Source organism: Psammomys obesus, unplaced genomic scaffold (assembly GCF_907164565.1).
Source record: "Psammomys obesus unplaced genomic scaffold, mPsaObe1.curated_primary_1811, whole genome shotgun sequence".
Lineage (NCBI taxonomy): Eukaryota > Metazoa > Chordata > Mammalia > Rodentia > Muridae > Psammomys > Psammomys obesus.
In genome coordinates, this window is record NW_026596034.1 from 2,490,780 (window position 1) to 2,513,357 (window position 22,578).

A 22,578-nucleotide genomic window follows, 5' to 3' on the forward strand; every position below is an offset into this window, starting at 1 on the left:
TTTGGAATGATGAAAAATTCTATAATTAACAGACTAGTGAGTGCTACACAAAAATATATGGGAAAATACTGAAATGGGCATGTTCTTAAAGATAAACTTTATGGTATGAATGCTATAAAGTGATTCTGTTAGAAGCACTTATAGGTCAGAGGTTTCCTGTTTATAATTTTTTTTTTCTCTAGTCAAAAAAAAAAAAAAATCCCTGTGCAGCTGGAGATTACTCAGCTGGGAAACCAGCTGCTTGGCATATCCAAGGGCCTGAGTTCAGTCCCCAGCACCACGCACACACCCATGCAAGCTCGCACAAACATTCTAGGCAGAAGAACTGAAGACTGCTGAGCAACTGTTTTATAAACCTTTATTGGAAAGGTTACAAAGGTAATATTATCACTGCATTGCTTAGGCTTAAAGTGTTCTGGGGAAATAGCCTCAAATACAAAACTATTACGCTGTTGAATCTCGCCCAGGCTTGTTGCAAAATATTTTTGTACAATGGAGGTAGAGTAGATAGGGCAGTAATTTAACCCTCACAGGTCTTGATTAGTTTTGGGACATTTTTTTTTTTTTCCATCGAGGTTCTAATAGCTCTAGAAATGAACTCAAGTGCTATCAGACTCAAGAGATGGTATACTACATTGAAAAATCTGCATTTCCATTTTTGTCCTGTTGTTCCTTTGACAAATGTAAAATGTGTGTACCTGGTACCACTTGGGCCTCAATTGGACATGTTTTAAAAATACTGCAGGAATGAAAGAGTAATCATCAGAAGATGCAAACATATCTTTCATCCCATCAGGACAGTTGTAATTAAAGTGAAATGCTGATCAGGTCATGGATCAACCTGAACCCTCCTGCACTGCTGGTTCAGCCACTTTGCAAACCTTTGCTAGCCTAAGAGTCATAGAATATCAGTCAATGCTTCCCCAAATTCAGATATTCAACTTAATTAGACAGAGCAGCTTTTCATAACATTTCATTAAAACAGCATTTTAACAGGTCTGTGTAAACATAGTTTTACTATTGATCTATTACTTTATTTTCCACAAGTGGGGTACAAGAAGCTAACAGAGGCCTGGGCTTGTCCTAATGTTCAGGGTAACTTAGGAGTTAGATAACTTGGATGTTCTTGATGCTACAGAGCATCAACTGAAGAAAAGAAAGCTCGTTTCAACCAATCTTAGTGTTTTGAAACTATGAAATGGGCCGATACTTAAGGCAAAAGCCTCAGGCCAATGGATTTTTAAAGGCTGTTTAAAAACCAGAACCAAAGACTCATTCCTCAGTGTAAAGAATACTTTTTTACAGTTCAAAATATGTTCTTCTTTCTAAAAATGTGACACAGAATAATTTACACCAACTGCTTTTTATTATCAAGTTTCAGAAACCTTTCACAAAATGGTTTTAAAAAAAAGCCAAAAAACTTTACAACCATGGCTAATGTAATTTTTCCATTGTTCCCAGTCAGCTTCAAACCCATTGTGTGCAAAGCCCATTTTTCCATGCATCTAAATGATAGATACAGGCTATGAATTCTTTATTCTATTTGTAGCAGCTTATGCAGGTGCAGCCAAACACAAAGCTTCAGGACAAATTGTACAAACTTTACAATGCTGGATTTGAGTTTAAAATATGAAACATAAAGTCTACACAAACTGATAAAAATCAAGCAGATACCAGGACTGAAACTTATAACCCACATGTGAAAGGGAGTCTTATTTCAAGTGCTTTACTCTGCTACAGAACAGTCGAAATGAAGATGTAAAGCTTCGTGGTTAGTTTAAATTACACACTCTGTGGATACTATACCAATTTTAGAAGTTACACATAGATCAACAGATGTCCGTCAGTTCATCTGGACTCATCAGGTACTCCAGCAGCTGGCAAATCTGGGCAAATGTGGAAAGAAAATCCACCTGTGCAGTTGCCTGCAGTTTACTGATGGGCACACTGCACTCCAGGTCCATGATGGCTGCTGCTTTCTTCATCAGAACTATCATTATAGGCTTCACGCCTCTGACCACCTCCAGAGCCTCGAGTACTATCAAATTCCTGAAGCTCCACTTCTTCTGTCTCTCCAATTACATTAGGAACTTCTGGTCTAGATGGCAGGAGATCTTCTAATTCCTTCATGAAACAAAAGAGGAGATGTGTATACACACACAGATACACTCAAATACTGTTCAGACAGGGTCTTCTCACTATGTAGCTAACACTTGTACAAAATAAATATCCGTATTTAAACACTAGAAAACTTCACTGCAGAAATGTTCCACTGTACTTCTAAATAGAATGCTGGCTGAGGGATCTGCTCTCCAGAGTTCAAAGACTGTAACCCATCCTCCAGCCACTTAATCAATCCTTGCTTCGCCCCATAAACATTTGTATCAGCCATCATCTTCAGAACAACAACAAAAATCAACCACACAAACATTAAAAATTAAAGGCCAGCATGGAGACTCTGTCTCAAGCGTTGGACATGGTTGGTCAGACCTACAACCCAGGCAATCAAAAGGCTGAGATGAGGCATTGCCCGGAGTTCTAGGCCAGCCTGAGGTGTAAGCAGAGACCCTATAATAAAACAAAATAAAGAGAAAAGAAACACAAAAGGAAGCAAGGAGAAAATGAGTAGAAGCCAAAGGGAGAGCCACAAAGTTAGCTGCTTAAGGAATGTTAAAAAAACCAACTTACAGAAAGCTTGTCTGGGTTGATCCAGTTGTTTTCAGGAAACTGCACATCAAACTTTATGTAAAGATCACCCTTTTCAAAAGGATTACGGTACTGTGGCATTCCTTCACCTCGAACAACACGAACACATCCTATTATTAAAAAAAAAAAGAAAGAAAGAAATCAGATAAGAATTTTAGCCAAGAAAGGTATTCAATAATATTTGTTACTCCCTATAAATACAAATTTTAACAATAGATGGACAACCTGGATCAGATGAAATCATTTACCTGGTTCAATTACTTTGCCAGGGGGGTATTTCACCACAATCTGACGAGCATCAAGATGCTTAAATGTGAACTGAAATCCACATAAAGCTTCAACAAGTCCTATCTTATATGTCATATGCAAATCATTCCCATCTCTCTGGAACACCTATCAACAAAGTACACACAAAACATTTTTAAAGTTATGAACACATACCATCCTACTGAACCTTCCTTAATTTTGAAATCTTAATTCTACCATTCACTGCAAGAACCAAAGTGCCACTGTCCCTAATTTCCAAGCTTTTTTATCAGCAAAGCTAGTTATTCTCATGGAGTATGTCAGAAACTTCTATTATATGATCCCAATGAGGCAAGAAAAGTCCCAGAAGTATTAAAAAAAAAAAAAAAAAAAAAACAAGCAAACAACAAGTGTGACTAATAAGGTGCAGCCAGGAAAGCAAATGGCTCAATTTTGCACTTCACACATGTACAAAGAAGTTTTATTTCACTTAAAATTCAAACTTGGGGCTGGAGAAATAATCAGCTATTAAAAGTACTGCTACTCTTGCAGAGTTTGGCTCCCAGAACCCACATGCTGGCTCACTGCTATCCATAATTCCAGTTACAGAATATCCAAGGCCCTCTTCTGACCTTCAGTGGGCACCAGGCATGCATGTGGTACACATACATACAAGCAGAGAGAACACACATTACCATAAATTCAAAACAAAACAACAAAACTGGGCCAGGCAGCATGGTGGTATATGCCTATAATCCCAGCACTCGAGAGACAGGCCAGCCTGGTTTACAGAGTGAATTCCAGAACAGCCAGGCTGTTATGGAGAGAAACCTGCCTCAAAAACAAACAAAAATCCAAGAAAACGTAAAACATTCAAATGTGATTAATGTAAATTACAAAGCAAATGCTAAAAAGTTAGCTTAATCAATCTTATAGTATAAGCTTATACACTGCATATTAGTGTGAATCAAAGTTTCCAGAAAGAAACAGCTTCAAACTGAAGCCTTCTGTGAGGGTGATAAAACCAGAACACTGCAAGTCCACAGCCTGATAGTAATTTATCTTGGGCTATCATTAGTCCTCCCAATTAGCCATTTGCCCACCACTGTGTCAGCTCTCACATCCTGTGACTTAACAGATAAAACCTTTGAAATGTATCAACAAAACTGTAGTTTCTACCAACCCAAGGCCAAGAGTCATCAGATAAACATCTGAGGACTATAGCTGAGATTTTTGTATTTTCTTCTTCTTTTTATTTATTTTTATTAATTATAGTTTATTCACTTTGTATCCCCCCCTGTAGCTCCTTCCCTTCTCCCTCCCAATCCCACCCTCCCTCCTTCTCCACCCATGTTCCTCCCCAAGTCCACTGATGGGGGAGCTCCTCCTCTCCTTCCTTCTGATTCTAGTCTATCAGGTCTCATCAGGAGTGGCTGCATTTTCTTCCTCTGTGGCCTGGTAAGGCTGTTCCCCCCTCAGGGTGAGGTGATCAAAGAGCAGGCTTCTTATTTTCTTAAAATAATTTATTTTTTATGTATATTTGGCCTGCATGTATGTCAATATGAGGGAGTTGGATCCACTGGAACTTTTAAAAACAGTTATGAGCGGTCATGTGGGTGCTGAAAATTGAACCTAGGTCCTCTGGAAAAACAGTATCTTAAAAGCTGAGCTATCTCTCTAACCCTGATTTCCATACATTTTTTTTCTTTTTTCTTAGGATTTATTACTATACAGTATTCTGTCTGCATGTACACCCACATGCCAGAAGACAGCTCATTACAGATAGTTGTGAGCCGCCATGTGGTTGCTGGGAATTAAACTCAGGACTTCTGGAAGAGCAGCCAGTGCTCTTCACCACTGAGCCATCTTTCCAGGCCCTTCTGAAACCACCTACTTTCCACTGATATATTTAGAAAGTGCCCTGACTTGTGACTCTCTTTGTTTTGTTACTGCTTCCCTACTGGAACACGGATTTTGCTGTAACCCAAATTCGTGTTACAGGTTATGGTTAATCATTCAGGTCCAAAATAAACTCTTGTGCTCTTGAAGGTGAGAGCTGTGTTTTTGCATCAACATTGTAAAGGTGGAGTAAATGCTAAGAATGTCCTGAGCTTTGATGTCTGGGCGGCGGGGGGGGGGGGAATCAATTTTAAAATACTCAATTTGTATTTTTTACTTAGAACTTGCCAAATCTATGTTTAAAACTTGAAATTTAAGTTGAAATAAAACTAACTGTAATGAAAAGGTCACTTAAATTTGTTCAATGGAAAGTGTGCTGGAGCCAGGAATGGTGGGTGGCACACACCTTTAATCACAATATCTGGGGGACAAAGGCAGGAGGATCTCTGAGCTCAAGGCCAGACTGATCTACATAGTGAGTTCCAGGACAGCCAGGGCAAACACAGAGAAACCCTGTCTCAAAAAAACAAAACAAACCAACAACAAAAACCAAAATAAACAAAAACTGTCTTGGTTATCCTGAGTCAGCCTAGTTGTTGTTTTTTAAACCCCAAGCTAATGTTTGATGTCTACAGGCCGCAACAGGCTAACAGAAACTGGCTGGCCCAAAGGCAGTCTCCAAAGTGACTACCAGATCTTCTTTAATTTCATTTCAATCCCATTTGTATGCTAACTGACCCTACAATGCCAAAAGAAGCACAACCACCATTAGAATTAACACTGGGCTGGGAGATGGCTCAGTGGTTAAGAGCATTGGCTGCTCTTCTAGAGGACCCTGGTTCAATTCCCTGCACCCACATGGCAGTTCACAACTGTCTGGGCTGCAACTCAAATTTCAGTGGATGCAACTCCCTCACAGACATATATGTATTCCAAACACCAAATGTACATAAAAATAAATATATATTTTTTTAAAAGTAAGAATTAACACCTAAATTTCTCGGCAATCTCTGCTCATCTCTTTAAAACACATGAACATTCCATTTATCAGTTTCCCGTTTCTTCAGATAGGTTTTCTTCTGTGAGTGTAGTATATGCAGATGTGTGTGCACAGAGAGGCATGGAGAAGGCAGAGGAAGACTTCGGATGTCCTGATCTATCGTTCTCACTGAACCTAGAGCAAGGACGGTGGCCATTAAAACCCACAATCCTACCTCTGTTATCCACATGTTAGAGAGACACATGTGGCCATGCCAACATTTTAAGTGGGTGCTGGAATCTGAACTCAGGTCCTCATGTTAGTTCATCCAGTGTGCTTATCCACTGAGCCAGCCCTCCAGCACTGTCTCCCATTTCTTTATTAATACCTGGTCCTCCGAGGGGCTAAGAAGTTGACTTCCAAGTTCACTTCACACTTCTATTTTGGCAAAGAATAGAAATGTTCTTCTCCTTTTACTCAGTTAGTGCTCTCTCTTACTGATTCCACAAATCTGAGATGCAAAACCCAGTAATATCTCTGAAGAATATTTTGGCTGGTTCATAAGACATCTGAAAAGTTTGTTCTTTTTCTAAATGATACTCCTAAATTCACTCATAAAATAAATTCTCCTAAGCATGGCTTTAGAACATCACCTTCAACAGTACCAGGGAGCGTGTTAGAAATACACATTTTTGACCCAGCAACTCAGTAGATTTAGTAAGCCCTCTGAGGAATTCTAAGGTGATGCTCAGGTTTGCAAGTATGAGAATCAAAGAATATATATTAGTTACACAAATTTATTAAGGGTCCCTTGTAACAGGATCATCAGACTTTTAAAAAGCAGCATGCTTCAATGCTGTTGAAAAATGTACTACAAAATGCCAATGTTTCAGGACACGAATATTCCAAGAACAATTTTTACCAAACACTTTTGTTAATGCTACAGAAGGAGCTAGAAGTGACACCATGTTCTTGTACTGAAGTGTTCAATACAAGAGTAACTACAATTAAAAATAAACATCATTTGGGGGAGGTAGCGACTTGAAAATTTAATGCTAACATTTAAACAGATAAATCCTTAACTTTTCCTTTCTCTCTCTATTGTCAGAGAACTTGTAGCAAGACTAATGAAGCACCACACAGTAAAATGTTCTTAAGTTTCAATAATTTCTAAAGCAGTTATTGAGAAGGAACAACAAAAATCCTGTGCCTGTGCTGTACAGACACCAGCACTCACAGAAGAGCAGCACAGCAGGATGAACGCACATGACTTAATGCCCCCAAAACTGATTAGCTTGTACCAGTTACATAGTTCTGGCCACTACACTCACGCAACCTAACTATGGTCTCAATTTCTTCAGATAAGTATTTGTAGTGCAGGGTAAAATGTCCAAAACAACGCATTGCTTTTCTTGAGCATATAATGAAGTCCTATGTTCTAGTTCAAACTATAGTAGGTTTGCAGTTTTTTTTTTTTCCTTCCAAGTGAGGTGAGTTAACCAAGCTCTAAACCTCACCCCTGGCTCACTTTTAGTCACAATAAAACCAGAGCTGGCACTCTACTGTGTACTCTTCACTACTTTCTAGCCTAGGCAATCAATTAGCAGTTAGTTGGCAACTCCATGCAATCCTACTGCTGTCCACAATTCTAATCTCAAATACTGGAGTTAAAGGTATTTGCAACAACACTCAGAATATCATAGTGATACCTGTACCATAAAGCACTGTTGTTTAATCCATACTTTACCGCCTTTCAATGATGTGGCTAACTTTTCTAGCGTTCCACCTCTTGCCTTGTAGGTGCTGTGCACACTAATATAGAATAAATGGGAAGCAATCAAAACTCCCACTAAGTAAAAATTTTCAAATAACAAAATTCAGGACTTGGAGATGTGGCTCAGAGACAGAGCATTTTCTAATCCCTACAAAACCCAGGCTTCATCAAAAATAGTAATAAATATTTTATCCTTTAAGACCGACCTTAAGGCACTTTAATCCCAGCACATGGAAGGCAGAGGCAGGCAGATTTTTGAGTCAAGTGTTTCAGGACAGCCAAGGCTATATAGTAAAATCCTGTCTTGAAAAGCCAAAAAAACAAACAAAGCAACAAACAAACAAACAAACAAAAAAAACCCAGAAAGACCTTAAAGCAGAATTCTAGAAACTATTCTCATTTTCCAGCCATCTCAAATATGCAGTACTGAAGAAAAGGCAAAATACCCAATAATACATCCTTCTTCATGAGATCTGACAAATATATCAGAAAGAACAGTCCAGAGAGCACTTTTGTGAAAATAAGTCAAATTCTAAAATGTGCTTTTCAGTATGACCTTGTACTCTATTGCGATTTTGAAGTGATTTATTAAAAAAAAAAAAAAAAAAAAAAAAAGGCACATTCTTCCTTGGGAAAATACCAAATGAATGAATGGACCAAGGTTTGGGGGGTGAGGGTGGGGACGGGGACAGTGATTACCAGAGATTCAGCCCTGCCTTGGAAGCCAGCATGAGGTTGTAAGAGTATACAAAGGTAAAGCCTAAGACATGGAATGGCTCTTTGTAATCAAGCTGGACTGTCTTTGAAGGCCACGAAGAGCAAGCCCTGAAGATCTAGTTCTTCTCTTTAACCATCAAATAATCTGAGATTATTGAATTTTATCTAGCAATTATCTTTTATGTTAAATGTGATGATTATTCTTAGTTGTCAACTTGACTACACCTAGTTAAAACCCAAATGGCTGGGCATGCCAGTGAGAGATTTTTTTTTTTACTAATTTAATAATTTGAAGCGGGAAGACCCACTTCTTATACAGATTTCTGAGACAGAAAGATATACCTTTAGCTCAGATCTTTTGAGGTAGGAAGATCCATCTTTAATCTGGACTACACCTTCTGCTAAATGCCTATTAAAGGACATGGAAGAAGAAAGCTTGCTCTCTCTCTTTGCTCTCACCCTCACTATCAATTCCTTCACTGGCATTTCAGCCTATTTCTTCAGGATTTTAGCATACACTGAAGACCAGCTGAGACATCCGGCCTCATGGACTAAACAACTAACTACTAGACTCTTTGACTTTCTGCTGGTGGACCATAATTGTTGGACTAGCTGGACCACAGCCTATAACCCATTCTAATAAACCTCCTTTATAATAATACATATAACAGACACACATATTTATTCTGTAAGTTCTGTTCCTCTAGAAAATCCTAATAACATTGATTTATTGTGTGTGCCTCTGTGTATGCATAGGCAACTCATGTATGCAGGTGCCCACAAACAGGAAATAGGAGGTTCTGAGCCACCCTGTGGGTGCTGGGAACTGAACCAGGGTTCTTTGCAAGGGAAGCAAGTGCTCTTAACCACTGAGCCATCTCTCCAGCCCCTGGAAAGCATTTAAGAATGAGGTTTTAAAGCAGACTTGACGTGGCCAGTAGTCTAGAATCAAGGCTATGTAAAGTAAGTAAATAAAGAGTAAATGCAACCTTTTAAAGCTCTCTTGAATAAACCTCAGCCAAGTACAAAACACAACTCTGTGTCAAATGTTTTTTCACATGAGCCTCCTGAACGATTCTTTATATAAACAGTCCCCAGATACACTCTTTAAGGACAGAAGTTGACAAGACACTACATATAGGCCATTACTTTTATTTGAGGAAGAGTCTTCCTATTTAGCCCTGGATGACATCAAAATTGTTTTCTAGTCTCAGCCTCCTAAGTCCTGGGATTATAGGCATGTGCCACTAAGACATTAAAAATTATAGGTGAGTCAAGCATGGTGGAATAGGGCAGAGAAAGAAGGATGACAAGTTTGAGGTCAGCCTAGGGTATAAGACAGAAAAAAAAAAAGGGGGGTAAGGGAGTGAATTAAAAAACATGTTCAGTGGTATGATCCAAACAGCATACAATGGACCTCACTGCCAGATACGTTCATTTTGCCTTGAATATAACAGATGTAACACATTCAATTAGAAACTGAAATAAGTTTTAAATCTCTGAAACTTGGGCCAGTAATACAGCTCAGAGAGAAAAACTGCTTGCCACAAAAGACTGATAACTTGAGTTTAAACCCCAGCGCCCACTGTGTAACAAGTGCCACAAAGTTACCCTCTAATACATACTGTGACCTAAATAAGCTCCTTGCTCACATCACAGTAAAACAGACTATTAAAAAAAAAAACAAACAAACTCCTGAACTTACAAAACTTAGCTGGCTATCTATCCAGCAGGTATACTAAGATTAATCAAGAGTGGTGCTTCAAGGAGTGAAGACTGTACCCACTCACAGTGCATCCAAGGAGCTCTATAGTGAAATTATGCTAACACTATACAGTCCAATGGCTTTATTTCACAGAAGGGAAAATGAGGTGCAGAGACAATAGAATTCCTTAAGGGTGTGGTGATCTACATAGAAAGAACAAGGCAAAGACTAACACTGATGGTTCTTTTTACTATACCTGTCTTAGTTTTATTTACATAAGTCACTTTCTGTAAGTAAGCCACGCTTTTTGTGAGCTAAAAATCAACCCAGTCACCCCTTAACAACTTCGTTTGTGTTCAGTTTCACTCAAGGCATCTAAACAGATCTATCCTGTTTCTCACAGGAAAGATCAATTCGGAATAAAACAAAAAAAGAAAAAAAAGTGAATAAATCAATAGGAAATTACCTCATGTTCTTTTTCCTGAAGCAAAAGAACAATATCTCCAGGTTCCACTCCTGGGGCCTGGTCTGCTTCCCCAGTGAACGTAATTCTCTGCCCATGTTTCATGCCTTTGTCTACATGAACTTCAAGAATCTTGACTTCTTTAATCACTTTCTTCCCTTCACATTTTTTACAGCGGTCTTTTTCATTAATGACCTCTCCTGCAAAGAGAGGTCATTCAAGCTTCCAGTAACAAAGAGTACTCCAATATTAAGCTGAGTCTTAACAATGCCTTAATTCAAAAAGATACAAGTTGGGCAGCACTGGTTGAAGTTCCCATGAATGAAGAAACTCCTATCTTATAAAGGTCACCCAAAGGGCCCAGCAACCCATGATTAGAGTATAACATATCTTAACATTTCCTTAGTTTCTCAAGTCAGACGCTGCAGATTCTAGCAACACTTCTGCAAAGGTCTTCAGCTCTAACTTCAAATAGATTACCACTGGACAGAGAAAATCCAAATAAAATGTCAATTTTTCTTTTCATAGGGATGACTGAACCTAAGAACTCATCTATATTCAATCTTCAAATACTCTTGATGGCCAGTTACTAAACTGTACAGTTGATACCTCAGTTTATTTCAAAGACTTGCTCAGATATTAACTAGGGATCAGACCCAGGTCGAGGGAAAACACAGGTTCTACCACTGAACTTTCCTCACACCTCCAATCCTGCTTTTATGTAGTTTGACTATTAATGAAAATTCTCAAAACCAACTAGAGATGTCTGAGTGTTTAGCTGGCACCGAACAACTCTATATCAAGTTTAAAGTAATAGTTTTTCTTTTGCAGATATTCTCGTGTGATATTTGCTTATAGTATGATGATTTACAAATCCAGATGTTTATAACAGTGTAAAGAAAATAGCAAGGTTTTCTAATAACTAGCACCAGTGCCCTTGTATTTAAAAAGAGGTGCTAGTATGTTGCTTGGGCAGACCTGAAATTCACTATCCTCCTGCCCCTGCTTCCTACAGTGCAGAGGGGATTTATACCTTGTTCAACTCAACTGTTAAGAGTTCAGCTGATTTGGTTCTTTGATAGTGAAGTGAGCAATTTTAACAAGGTAAAATACAGAGACACCTCAGCAGAATACAAGAAGCTGGGAAGGGAGGCAAGCTCAGGTGTCATTCCTCAGCTGTCTTCTGTCCCACTTTTTACAACAGAAACTTTCACTAACCTAGAGGTTAGTAGGTTAGGCTGGCTGGCTGGCCAGTGTGCACCTGGGATCAACTTCTCTCCTTAGCATAAGGGGTTGTTACGTGTATACTACTGGCTTTTCTTAACATGGAATTCTAGGACTACACTCATGGCTAGGCCCTAATGCTATAAGGCAGGCACTATAGAAACTACCTTGTCACCTCAGCCCAATATATACCTTCTTAAAAAATGACCTCAGCACTTACAAGAACAATTTGCAAAAGGGAGCTCTACAACTATACTAATAACCATTAAACAAAGGATGGGGGCGTGGCTCAGTGGTAAGAATCCTAGTTTAATGCCCAGCCAGCATCAGGGCAGGGTAGGCATAGGCAGTGGTAACTGATCAGAATAAGGGCTGGTGGGTTTGTTCACTACTTGCCAAGTACACTCAAGGACTTGGGGTTACTCTCCAGTGTTGGTGAGGGAGGCAAAGCTCTACCACATAAGTTAATCTAATTAAAAACAATTTCTCAGTTACACTAGCCACATCTCTCCTTCCCTTGATTTAAAACTTCATTTAAAAACCAAACTATTAAAAACAGATTTCGAACTTAATTAGGACTTTTCAGAATACCCCCAGGTCTAGGTAAGTGATAAAGACTAATTTCTAGCTCCGTTGGCAGCATCTCAGTACTTCAAAGGTAAGGCAGATTAGGAACTGCAAATCATCCTTGAATATACAATTCAAAGTCAGCATAGGTTAGAGATACTAGGCCCAAACAGTAACGGTATATTATTTAATGTTCTATTGGATCTTCATTTTGTAAATAAGATGAATATAAGCTTATTAAAAAAAACAAAACTGTAAATGTCTTCTACGTTCCCAAGATATTAAAAAAAGCAAAGAAAGTAGTGGCGCATTCACCTTCTCCGTTGCAATCCGAGCACACAGACTGCATCTGCTGCACCATCCCCGGAGCCAGCTGTCTGATCATAATGCGCACACCTCGACCCCGACAAGCGCTACATTTCTGAACAGCTCCAGACTTTCCACCTTGGCTGAAGCAAAAGCATAAATCACACTTCTGTCTACAAGCCATTACAGTCATTAAAGAATACGAATTGTGCTTTTCACTTCCCAGTAGTAACTAAACTGATCTTTAGAGGGATCAGAAAATGCTTCGCTCCTGTTAAGCTTTAAATCAAGAAACTATTTTACCTGATAAAGATTTTGAGCACGCCACTCAAAAAGTGACAGATACTGCGTAAGCAACAACACACTTACCCACTGCATGCACTACAGAGCACATTCTTGCTAAGTTGTAGTTTGGTTGTCTTGCCATTGTACAGGTCTTCTAAAGATACTCTGCAGAGAAAAGAACCAGGTTCAACCAAACTGTGCCAATATTATTAAAATATAGCTTACAGGGCAAATTTCACTGTGACTATTTGTAACAAAGAACTCAAGAATAACTATCAATATGGACAATGCTCTTTAGAAGACAAGAGTTTGGTTCCCAGCAGCCACATTGGAACCATCTACAACTACAGTTCTAGGGAATCCAATGCCTCTGGCTTTCTTAGGTACACACATACAAAATTACAAAAATTAATCCTTCTTTCTTTCTGTGAGACAGGGTTTCTCTGTGTAGCCCTGGCTGTTCTGGAACTTACACTGTAGACCAGGCTGGTCTCAAACTCAAAGAGATCTGTTTGCCTCTGTCTCCTGAGTGCTGCAATTAAGGTGTGTGTCACCCCACCCAGAAAAACTTAATAAATTCTTGAACCAACAACTTACTGCAACTTATGCACTGATGACTCCAGATCATCAGCAACACCCTAAAGACAGGATTTTGTGGTTCACAATGGCTTCAAATTCAAAACGCAGACAAAAATGACCCTGAATTTATGGATCTTTCCGTCTCCACTTCTACTTTTCAAGTGCTAGGATTACAGGCATATATCATCTTGCCCAGTTTTATGTGCACAGGGAGAACCCAGAGATTCCTTTGTATCAGACAAGCACTCCAGCAACTAAGCTCAATCCCTAGCTACTAACTACAATTATTACCCAATTTTATGTGATAAAACTAAGCACAGAAAAGCTAACTAACTTGACCAAGGTCATGCAAGCACTGATTCTGGAGTCAGAGCTTTATAGGGAAGCAAGGCACACACTATGAATGATCAAATTACAAATGTATATTATAGCTTAAGATAGGCACTTAGGTGCTTGGAGAGATGGCTCAGTAGTTAAGAGCACTGGCTGCTCTTCCAGAGGACCTGGGTTCAATTCCCAACACCCACATTGAAGATTACAACTGTCTGTATCTCTAGTTCCAAGGAATCTGACTCTCTGCTTACCTCCGCAGGCACAAGGCGCACAGGTGGTGCAGGTACATGTATGTAGACAGTCATACACATAAAATAAATTTAAAAAATTAAGAGGCACCTAGTTCTTTGTTTAAAAAGCCACATACTGTTGCCGAAGAGAAAAGAACATAGTTTCAACAGGGAAACTTTCAACCATTTCAGTTTTTAAAGACCCTATCAAATCATAATACTGTATATCTGAACAACTTTTCATTTTTTTTTAAATTTTATTTATATATTACAATTTATTCACGTTGTATCCCCGCTGCAGCTCCCTCCCTTGTCTCCTCCCATTCCCACCCATCCTCTCTCTTCTCCCCCTATGCCCTTTCCCTAGTCCCCTGATAGGGGAGGACCTCTTCCCCTTCTATCTGACCCTAGCCTATCAGGTCTTATTAGGACTGGCTGCATGGTCTTCCTCTGTGGCCTGGCAAGGCTGCATGCCACAAGGGGTGGTGATCAAAGAGCCTTCCACTGAGTTCATGTCAGAGACAGGTCCTGTACCCCTTCCTAGGGAACCCACTTGAAAACTGAGCAGCCAATGGGCTTCCTTCCTCTCCATGCATGGTCCTTGGTTGGAATATCAGTCTCTGCAGGACCCCCTGGGCCCAGGTATTTTGGCTCTGTTGTTCTCCTTGTGGAGTTCCTGTCCCTTCCAGGTCTATCTCCCTCTTCTTCCATAAGGATTCCAGCACCCTGCCCAAAGTTTGGCTATGAGTCTCAGTATCTCCTTCGATACCCTGGTCTTTCAGAGGTCCTCTGTGGAAGGCTCCTGTCCTGTTCCTTGTCTTCTCCTATTTCCGATGTTTATCCTGTTTGCCAAATCATGCTACTGTATATCTGAACAACTCTCTTTTTTCCCTTTAAACCATTTCTTTCTCCTGGTTAGGAGGTGAGCATCACTACAGGTGAATGAGCACAGAATACTGTGTGCAGCAAGGCTCCAAGGATGGCAGTGCAGGGCCAGCTCTCAAGTGGAGATGACAACATTCCAGACCTGGCCAGGCAAGTTCATCTTGTAGTAGTTGATACAGATCTGGTCTGGGCTTGCTACAGGATCAGCCAAAAGCACTATGATGTACCAGGTCAGCTTGCTGGTAGCCTGTACCAGCTGCTGGGTGAGCTCCTAGAGGAAGCCCTGACATGGAGCCATGGAGTACCTTGGTGTTTATAAGGAATGTCGGCATGGTGGCCCTGAAAAAATATCCAACTCAAAAGACTAAAAAAAAAAGAACCAAAATAATCTGTATACACCAAAGAATACAGTATTTTATATATCCATAATACCCCAAAAAAGTGGTACAGAAAAAAAAAAAAAAGACTTATTAAAAATATACATGGAGGCTAGAAAGATGCCTCAGCAGTTAACTGTTGTTCTCGCAGAGAACCTGGCTTCAATTCCAAACACGGATGTCAAACAACTGTCTGTAACTCCAATTCCAGACAACTCAATAGCTGGCATCCAGGGTCACTCACTACTCATGGTGTACAGATATATACACAGGCCAAATACCCACACAGATGTTTAAAAAGTAATAAACGTTTCTTTAAAATAAAACGATTGAAAGTGTTGGACTGCACACCTATCATCTTAATACTCATTCAGGAAGATCACCAAAGTCCAAAGTCAACCTTTTCTATATAGCAAGTTTGAGGCCAGACAAGGTTAAATAGAAAAATCCAGTCTCACATAAACATACAAACTATATATACATGTGTGTTTATGTACATACATAAACGATCAAACACAACAATTTTATTCATATATAGCATAGGTCAATTAAAAGATCAATTTCCAAACTAATCTCAAAAAACAAAACAGCCCGAGCCCTCCGTGAGGAGCTGTAGTTAATGGCTGCTTGAGAGAAGGGACTCACTCTCAGTGATGCAGCAAATGGTAAGTTGACCTTGCTCAAGTAAATAACCCATCACCCATGTTCATGCAGGGAACTGTAATTAAATAAAAAGGGCCAAGGGAAGAAATGACAGGAAATTAGGGGAGATTTGTTAGGAAGAAAGAGAGGTTCATCTGGAGGAGATATCGTAAGAAAAGGTATCAAAAAATTCTAAAAATTATTCACCAATACTATCCATTTACATGACAGATTTAATAATGATCTTGTTTATTTTTGATTGTTCTGGTTTTTTTGTTTTGGTTGAGACAGGGTTTCACTATGTAGTTCTGGCTGTGTTGACCAGGCTGGCCTCAAACTCAAGAAATCTTACCCCTTTGTCCCAAGTGCTAAGATTAAAGCCGTGAGCCATGACACCTGGCTACTTTTGTGTTTTGAAATCTTTTCCCCATAGAGCTGAGGGTAAACCTGACCTTATACATGCTAAGCAGGTGCTGTGCCACTGATCTATGTACACACAGACTATTAGCCTTCCTTACTATTTTAAAACCCTTGAATTCAGGTAAAGGAACAAACAAATAATTCAGTCATTCTCCAAGGCACATAGAGTATTTTGTGGTGTTCAACCTCACCAAATTGTTACTCTTAAGCTTAAACTTTCATATATTGCAGACAGTATAAAAGTAACACAGGTGAGCAAGATAGCTCAGCAGATAAAGGCACTTGTTGGTAACCTAAGTTCAATCATAGGGAAAGAGAACAAACCCCACAAGTTGTCCTCTGACTTCCATATGCAAAATAAAAATTTGAACACACATATGCAAAATAAAAATCTTAAAAACCACTTATAGATCAAAAATTACCAACAACACACCACGATATCCAAAATATTGATTTTCGTCTTAAGTCTTACAAGACCAGAAAAGGAAATGATCTGACAATATTTGCACTCTCCAGTGAGCCTTAAACTGGCAAAATTCCTCTATAAAGCTATTAGATTTTATCAGCTTCAAAACATGGATGTCAAATCAGGGACTAGAGCCTCACACCTGTAATCCCAACACTTGAGAGGCTGAAGCAGGATGGGTTGCTATGAAGTCAAGGTCAGCCTTGGTTACAGTGAGAGACTATCTCAAAAATAAATAAATAAAGCCATGGATGCTTGGCTGGGAATCTGCCAAAGAGTGATAAAACTACACACAAAGACATGTACAGCAACAATATTTACTATAACCCCCCTGTCCATCACATAGAAGCTGAGTTTATGAAATGGAATTATAGAGCCAATCAAAAGAACGTTAGTCGGCAAGTACGACGGTGCACACCTGCAATCTTAGCATTCGGGAAGGCGGTAGGAGATCATCCTGTGTGGCAGGCCAGCTAACAAGCTGCAGCTCTACATTAAAAAGGCGGCGGGGTGGCGGGTGCCCTGAAGACAGATCAATTGGTAACGTGCCTGCAGCACAAGCATTCATTCGTACCCAGGTTCATCCCCAGCACTTGTATAGAAAGCTAAATATGGTGGGGCTGAGAACTCATTCTTGCAGTGGACCCAGTTTTGGTTTCGCCCACATGGCTGCTCACAATCATCTGTAACTCTAGTTCTAGGGGATCTGACACCCTCTTACGTCCCAGGGCACCAGTCACTTGTGTGGCGTGCATACATACATGCAGGCAAAACTCTTATATTACCACCAAACCTGCATGAGTTCAATCCCTGAAACCCACATGGTAGAAGAACCAACTCAATCAATTCCACAATTTGTCCCCTGATCTTCATGTGTGCACTGTGGCACTTGTCCTCCCCATAATAACATCAAAAGCCATAACTAAAACACTTTAAATAAACAACTGAGAACATGATCATGCAACACAGTAATCCTAGCACTTCTGGGGTGGAAGCAAGATACAAGGAATTCATAATCAGCCTTGGTTTCATGAAACTTTTGTCCTAACACACAACACACACACTCTCCCTCAATTCAGTTTTCAGCATTTGTTACTAAAACCATTATTAATGAAAATAATTTACAAAATAAAGTGAAATGGTTATTTTCAGATTGTAGAACTGTGGAGTCTTAGTCCAAAATCTAGGTCCACAACATTCATTTGTTGGCAGGTTATACCAGGCTAGAAGCCAGTAAGCACCACGGAAACCAATTTAGGGGAGTTAACACTGAGGATCAAGTAATGAGATTGAGAGACTTTACCATGTAAATAATCTAAGCAAACAACCATTTTTTTTAAGCCTGGACTTAAATACTTCAAAGCATATAACCTTCACACTTGAAATTTTCTATCATATAACAAGCCCATGAAAAAGATATCAGTAAACACCAACTATTTTTTGGGATCTTGGTTGTTTTCAGACAGGCTTACAGGTAAACCAGACTGACCTAGCTATTCAGCTGAGTGTATATGACCTTGAACTTGTGATCCTTTGTCTCCACCTTCCCAGGGCTGTAATTATAGGTATGCAGTGCCCAGGATCAAATCTAGAATCACGCATGTGTGAGGTAAGCACTTACCAACTGACCTACATTTCTAGAGCACCCCTATATCCTTTAAGATCTGAAGCACAATAAACTCAATTGATTTATTTAGTCACTTAACGAGAACACAGTAAAAATTTAAACAAAGAACACAATGTTCTATAAGTACATTCTGCACCTCACCATTTGGAGAAGCACTTTTTAAAGAGACTCACTTCAGTGGATGCATCATGTCTTCGCCTCTTCTTCTGCCATTTCGACTTCGACTCTGATTGCCCATGAAGCCAAACAATCCTCCACCAAAAATATGCGAGAAGATATCATCCATGCCACTACCTCCGCCGCTACCTTCCCGTAGACCTTGTTCTCCATATCTGTCATATAGCTCCCGCTTCTCTGGATTTGACAATACTTCATAGGCAAAGCTTATTTCTTTAAACTATAAGGAAAAAGTAAAAATGAAAACAATTGGGTTTTTAAGTGGAAGAATGTGAGAAAGACTTAAGAAACCCAGAAGCTACCTAATCCTAAAAAACAGCTTCAAGTTACCTTTGAGTTCCTCTTTACCACCTACTGCTCAAAATCTTAGCATTCTCACTGTAAAACTAAAACAGTCCTCTGAAAGACATCATCATCATGACTGTGTCTCTATAATGTGAGTGTGGGAGCATGTATGGAGGTCAAAGGACAACTTTCCTTCCATCGTCAATCAAGTGAGCTATCACAATAGCTATCATTTTTCTTATTTTTAAAAATTATTACAAGCATTAGGTTTCATTATGGCATTTTCAGGTAAGTTAAAATAGTAACAAAAAATTCACTCTGTAGACATAATTGGTTTCCCTACAACATTCCTTGTTTCTGGGAAGGTGATTTATTTTAAACTTCAGTTTAAAACTAAAACCCAAACAGTAAAACTTCAAATAACTTACTTTGTCTCCAGCATTTGGATTCTTATCAGGATGGTATTCTTTGGCTAACTTTCTGTATGCCTTCAAAAAAGATTTTGGAAAAAAAGTTATACACAGCCAACAATTTAAGAAATTCACTTTTCTGGAAACAATATTCCACAGTTACAGCCTTCCAAAAACGTCACTTACTCATCAGAACTCTTTGACATTTTTCATCTAAATATTGCCTACATGCTAATAATGTACCCAAAATTATTGTCGAAAAAAAGGTGAAAAAAAAAAAAAACTGCGAAGAAAAGGTCGCTGAAACATTATTACTTTTACTGTTATCAAATGTCTTTGATGGCCAGCAACCAAGAAAACCACAATAACCAAACAAATTCCCGATTAAGTGACTACGCTTTACAGAAACTCAAGGACTACTATAAATTAAGCAAAGGATGCTTCTGCTGCCCATGCTGGCTCCTACCTACCCTCTAACAGGAAAAAAAAAACCCGATGTTTCATTAGCTCACGACTGGTTGACGGGGATCCTGGATGGAAGTGAAGCTACATACTCTCAATTAAGTGATTTGGGCATGCACCATGTAAGTGTTCAGGCTCATGAATTATATAACACAGCCTACCATTTCCGGTAGGGTAACAGGAAGTCTTTTTCCTTTGGACTTCACCGGTCCCACTGCTTACGGGACATTCTCATTTTTCTCAGTTTACAAATTCAGATTGGACACCGACAGCCAGAGGAGATGCTGTGGGACTTTATTAATGCCCTAAGAGCTCTGAAATCCCGAGATGATTCTGTACCACTACAAAGGACAACAATGAGATGTCTTATTTCTGGTGGAGCGTACACTCAGGTGTTTGGCTGGGACACAGGACTCATCCCTGAAGCGGCCACGGGTATTTAGAGGTGCCCACAGAACAATGCCTCCAAACAGACCCACGCTGCTCGGGCTGCCGGGCGAGGGAGGAGCTTCAGCGCCGGCGCCTGCGGCCCGCGGCCCCACACCGGCGCCGGCGGTCAGCTCCTCCCCGGCCGCGCGGCGCAGGCACCGCGGTCCGACCTGTTTTTCCGGGTGGCCCGGGGGCGACGAGCTGGCGGGCCGCGTCTGCGCAGGGCCGGCGGGCGGAGGCCCAAGGTCAGCCGAGCCGACGGCGCCTCCGCCGCCGCCGCCGCGCCTCAGCCCGGCTCAGGCCGCCGCGACCGCGCAGGCCCCGCGCCCTCACCCCGCCCGCCCGCCGGCTCGCTCCAGTACCTTCTTCAGCTCGTTCTCGCTGGCGCCGGGAGGGACGCCCAGGATGTCGTACAGCTTCGTGTCGGCCACGTTCGCCATGGCGGCCTGCCGGGCAGCACTCGCGAGCAGGCGGCGGAGCGGAAGGAGCGCGACCCGGACCACGAGCGGCGGCGGCGGCGCAGGCGGAGGAGACGGCACGGGGAGGAGGGCGGGGCTGAACTCTGACCCGGCGCAGCGCCATGACGTCGCCTCACGGGCCCGCCCCGGAGGCGGGCGGGGCGGCGGGGCGGTGGGCGCCGGTGAGCGGCAGGTGGGCTCTTCTGCTGACGCCGGTTGGTGACGCGGGGCGCCCGCTGGAGGGGAGCTCCGGGCGGCGTTCTTGAGCAACTCGGTGCGGCTGAGGCCTGAGGGGAAGAAGCCGGCCTGGAATCCCCCTGCGGTGGTGCTCCGGGGCCGTGGTGAAAAACAGCACGTGGGTGGGTGTGAGGTTCCCAAACAGCGTATTACACCCCCAGTGTGATTTTACCAACAGGTTCACCAATTCATTTCATCTCCTTAACTCCCCCCTCAGCATCTCTGCGTATGGGAAGCAATTTCATTCATAAATACTCATATATACATATATATATGTATGTATATATATATATGGCAGACGAGTTTTTAAAGGCGTAGCCAAGCCTCTCACTTCGAAAGAAAGGACAATTCTCTTTACACATTCCCCAAATAGCGCCCTTTTAAAATTGGTTTGGGGCATTCAGATAAATCAAAGCCTCCCTGTTCCACCGATCATGTGTTAAACTGTCTCACCTCACAGCTTTAAAATTAACTAACACCAAAGGTTTGATTGACATAAAGCAGTCTGGCCGCGTGCCATCACTTGGTGATTGTCAGCCGATTCTCATTTGCTTTAGCTCGAATGATTTCTGTGCTTCTACGACGTACCAAAATATACAGCTTGCCTTCTAACTACCTTTCCGATAGTAAAACATTTGTGGTCTGTTAAAACCTGAACTAGTAAACAAATGCTCATTGACCTTAAGTCTGTCAATCGAGATAATATGCTTTCTTGTCATTCTTCCTGGCCAAGCTGTGGAAGGGCCTTCACTGCCATGCTAAGGACTTCCAAAATTTAGCCTGAAATCTCTCAGGAGTCTGATGAAAATATCAGGTGCTTCTTCTACCATTCAAAATGCTCCATCTGTGATGTTTTCCTTGATTCATAACCTGGAGAACCTTCCTGTCTTATTTGAGGCCCCACTATGCTTATTTTGTAGACATGATTTATGACATGAATGCTGTTCTCAAATGTGGGTCTAAATTCTTTAATAGGATATAGATTCGCTATCTGGTTTTGAGAACTTACTTGGAAGTTCTAGCAGGAGATCACAGCTATTGTATACCCTTGGACAAAGACTAGTCCCCCTCTATTGGGGAAGGTCATCCTTTTTGACCAAATGTTGAAAAGTTTCAGTAGGGGACAAACATGAAGCAATGAAGAGGAAAGGGAACACTTACCTACACACCCAGATCAGCCAAATCAAAGGTAGTGACAGATGTTGAAGCCTGATCACACTTGCTTCGAAGTCAGCTTATCCTCTCTTGTGGCTTTGAATGTTACAAAGACCCTCAGTCATCAAAAGCATAAGTCCTATTCCCATTTAAAACGACTAGGGATTTTCTCCTATCTAATACTATGAAATGCCTTTTCTCCACTTTTCACCAATTTGAGATGTTCCTATGAGACAGTGTAAATCGTGAAGTTAGATTGTGTAAGCTGGTAGTCTTCCTCTGCCTTAACAGTGAGCTATGCAATTTACTTTCCTGGGGTTGTTTCCTCAGTGTAAGATGGCATTTATTAATAGTATTATGGTCTGGGGATGTAGCTTAGTTGGTAGAATGCTTTCATAGAATGCACCAAGGCCCTGGGTTCAGCCTCTAGCGAAAAGGGAAAGAGAAAGTAGAAAAACAAAAAGGGAACTTTTGATTCAACTGCTTTAATTTTTTTTTTTTTTAATTTAGGCTGCTCTTTGGCTTTGCAATAAAT

The 22,578-nt window shown here is 40.8% G+C and overlaps 1 protein-coding gene across 1 annotated transcript; it reads right to left on the reverse strand.

Annotated features, from left to right (window-relative positions):
- Positions 1-341: 341 nt before the first annotated feature.
- Dnaja2 (DnaJ heat shock protein family (Hsp40) member A2) lies at positions 342-20,742 on the reverse strand. Its single transcript, XM_055621076.1, has 9 exons — positions 20,556-20,742; positions 19,321-19,380; positions 18,604-18,827; positions 12,956-13,036; positions 12,596-12,729; positions 10,493-10,689; positions 2,955-3,099; positions 2,689-2,816; positions 342-2,124 (listed from the first exon to the last, which is right to left on the reverse strand). The coding sequence occupies exons 1-9, from the start codon at positions 20,631-20,633 to the stop codon at positions 1,933-1,935; spliced, it is 1,239 nt and encodes a 412-aa protein (XP_055477051.1). The 5' UTR covers positions 20,634-20,742; the 3' UTR covers positions 342-1,932.
- Positions 20,743-22,578: the final 1,836 nt, after the last annotated feature.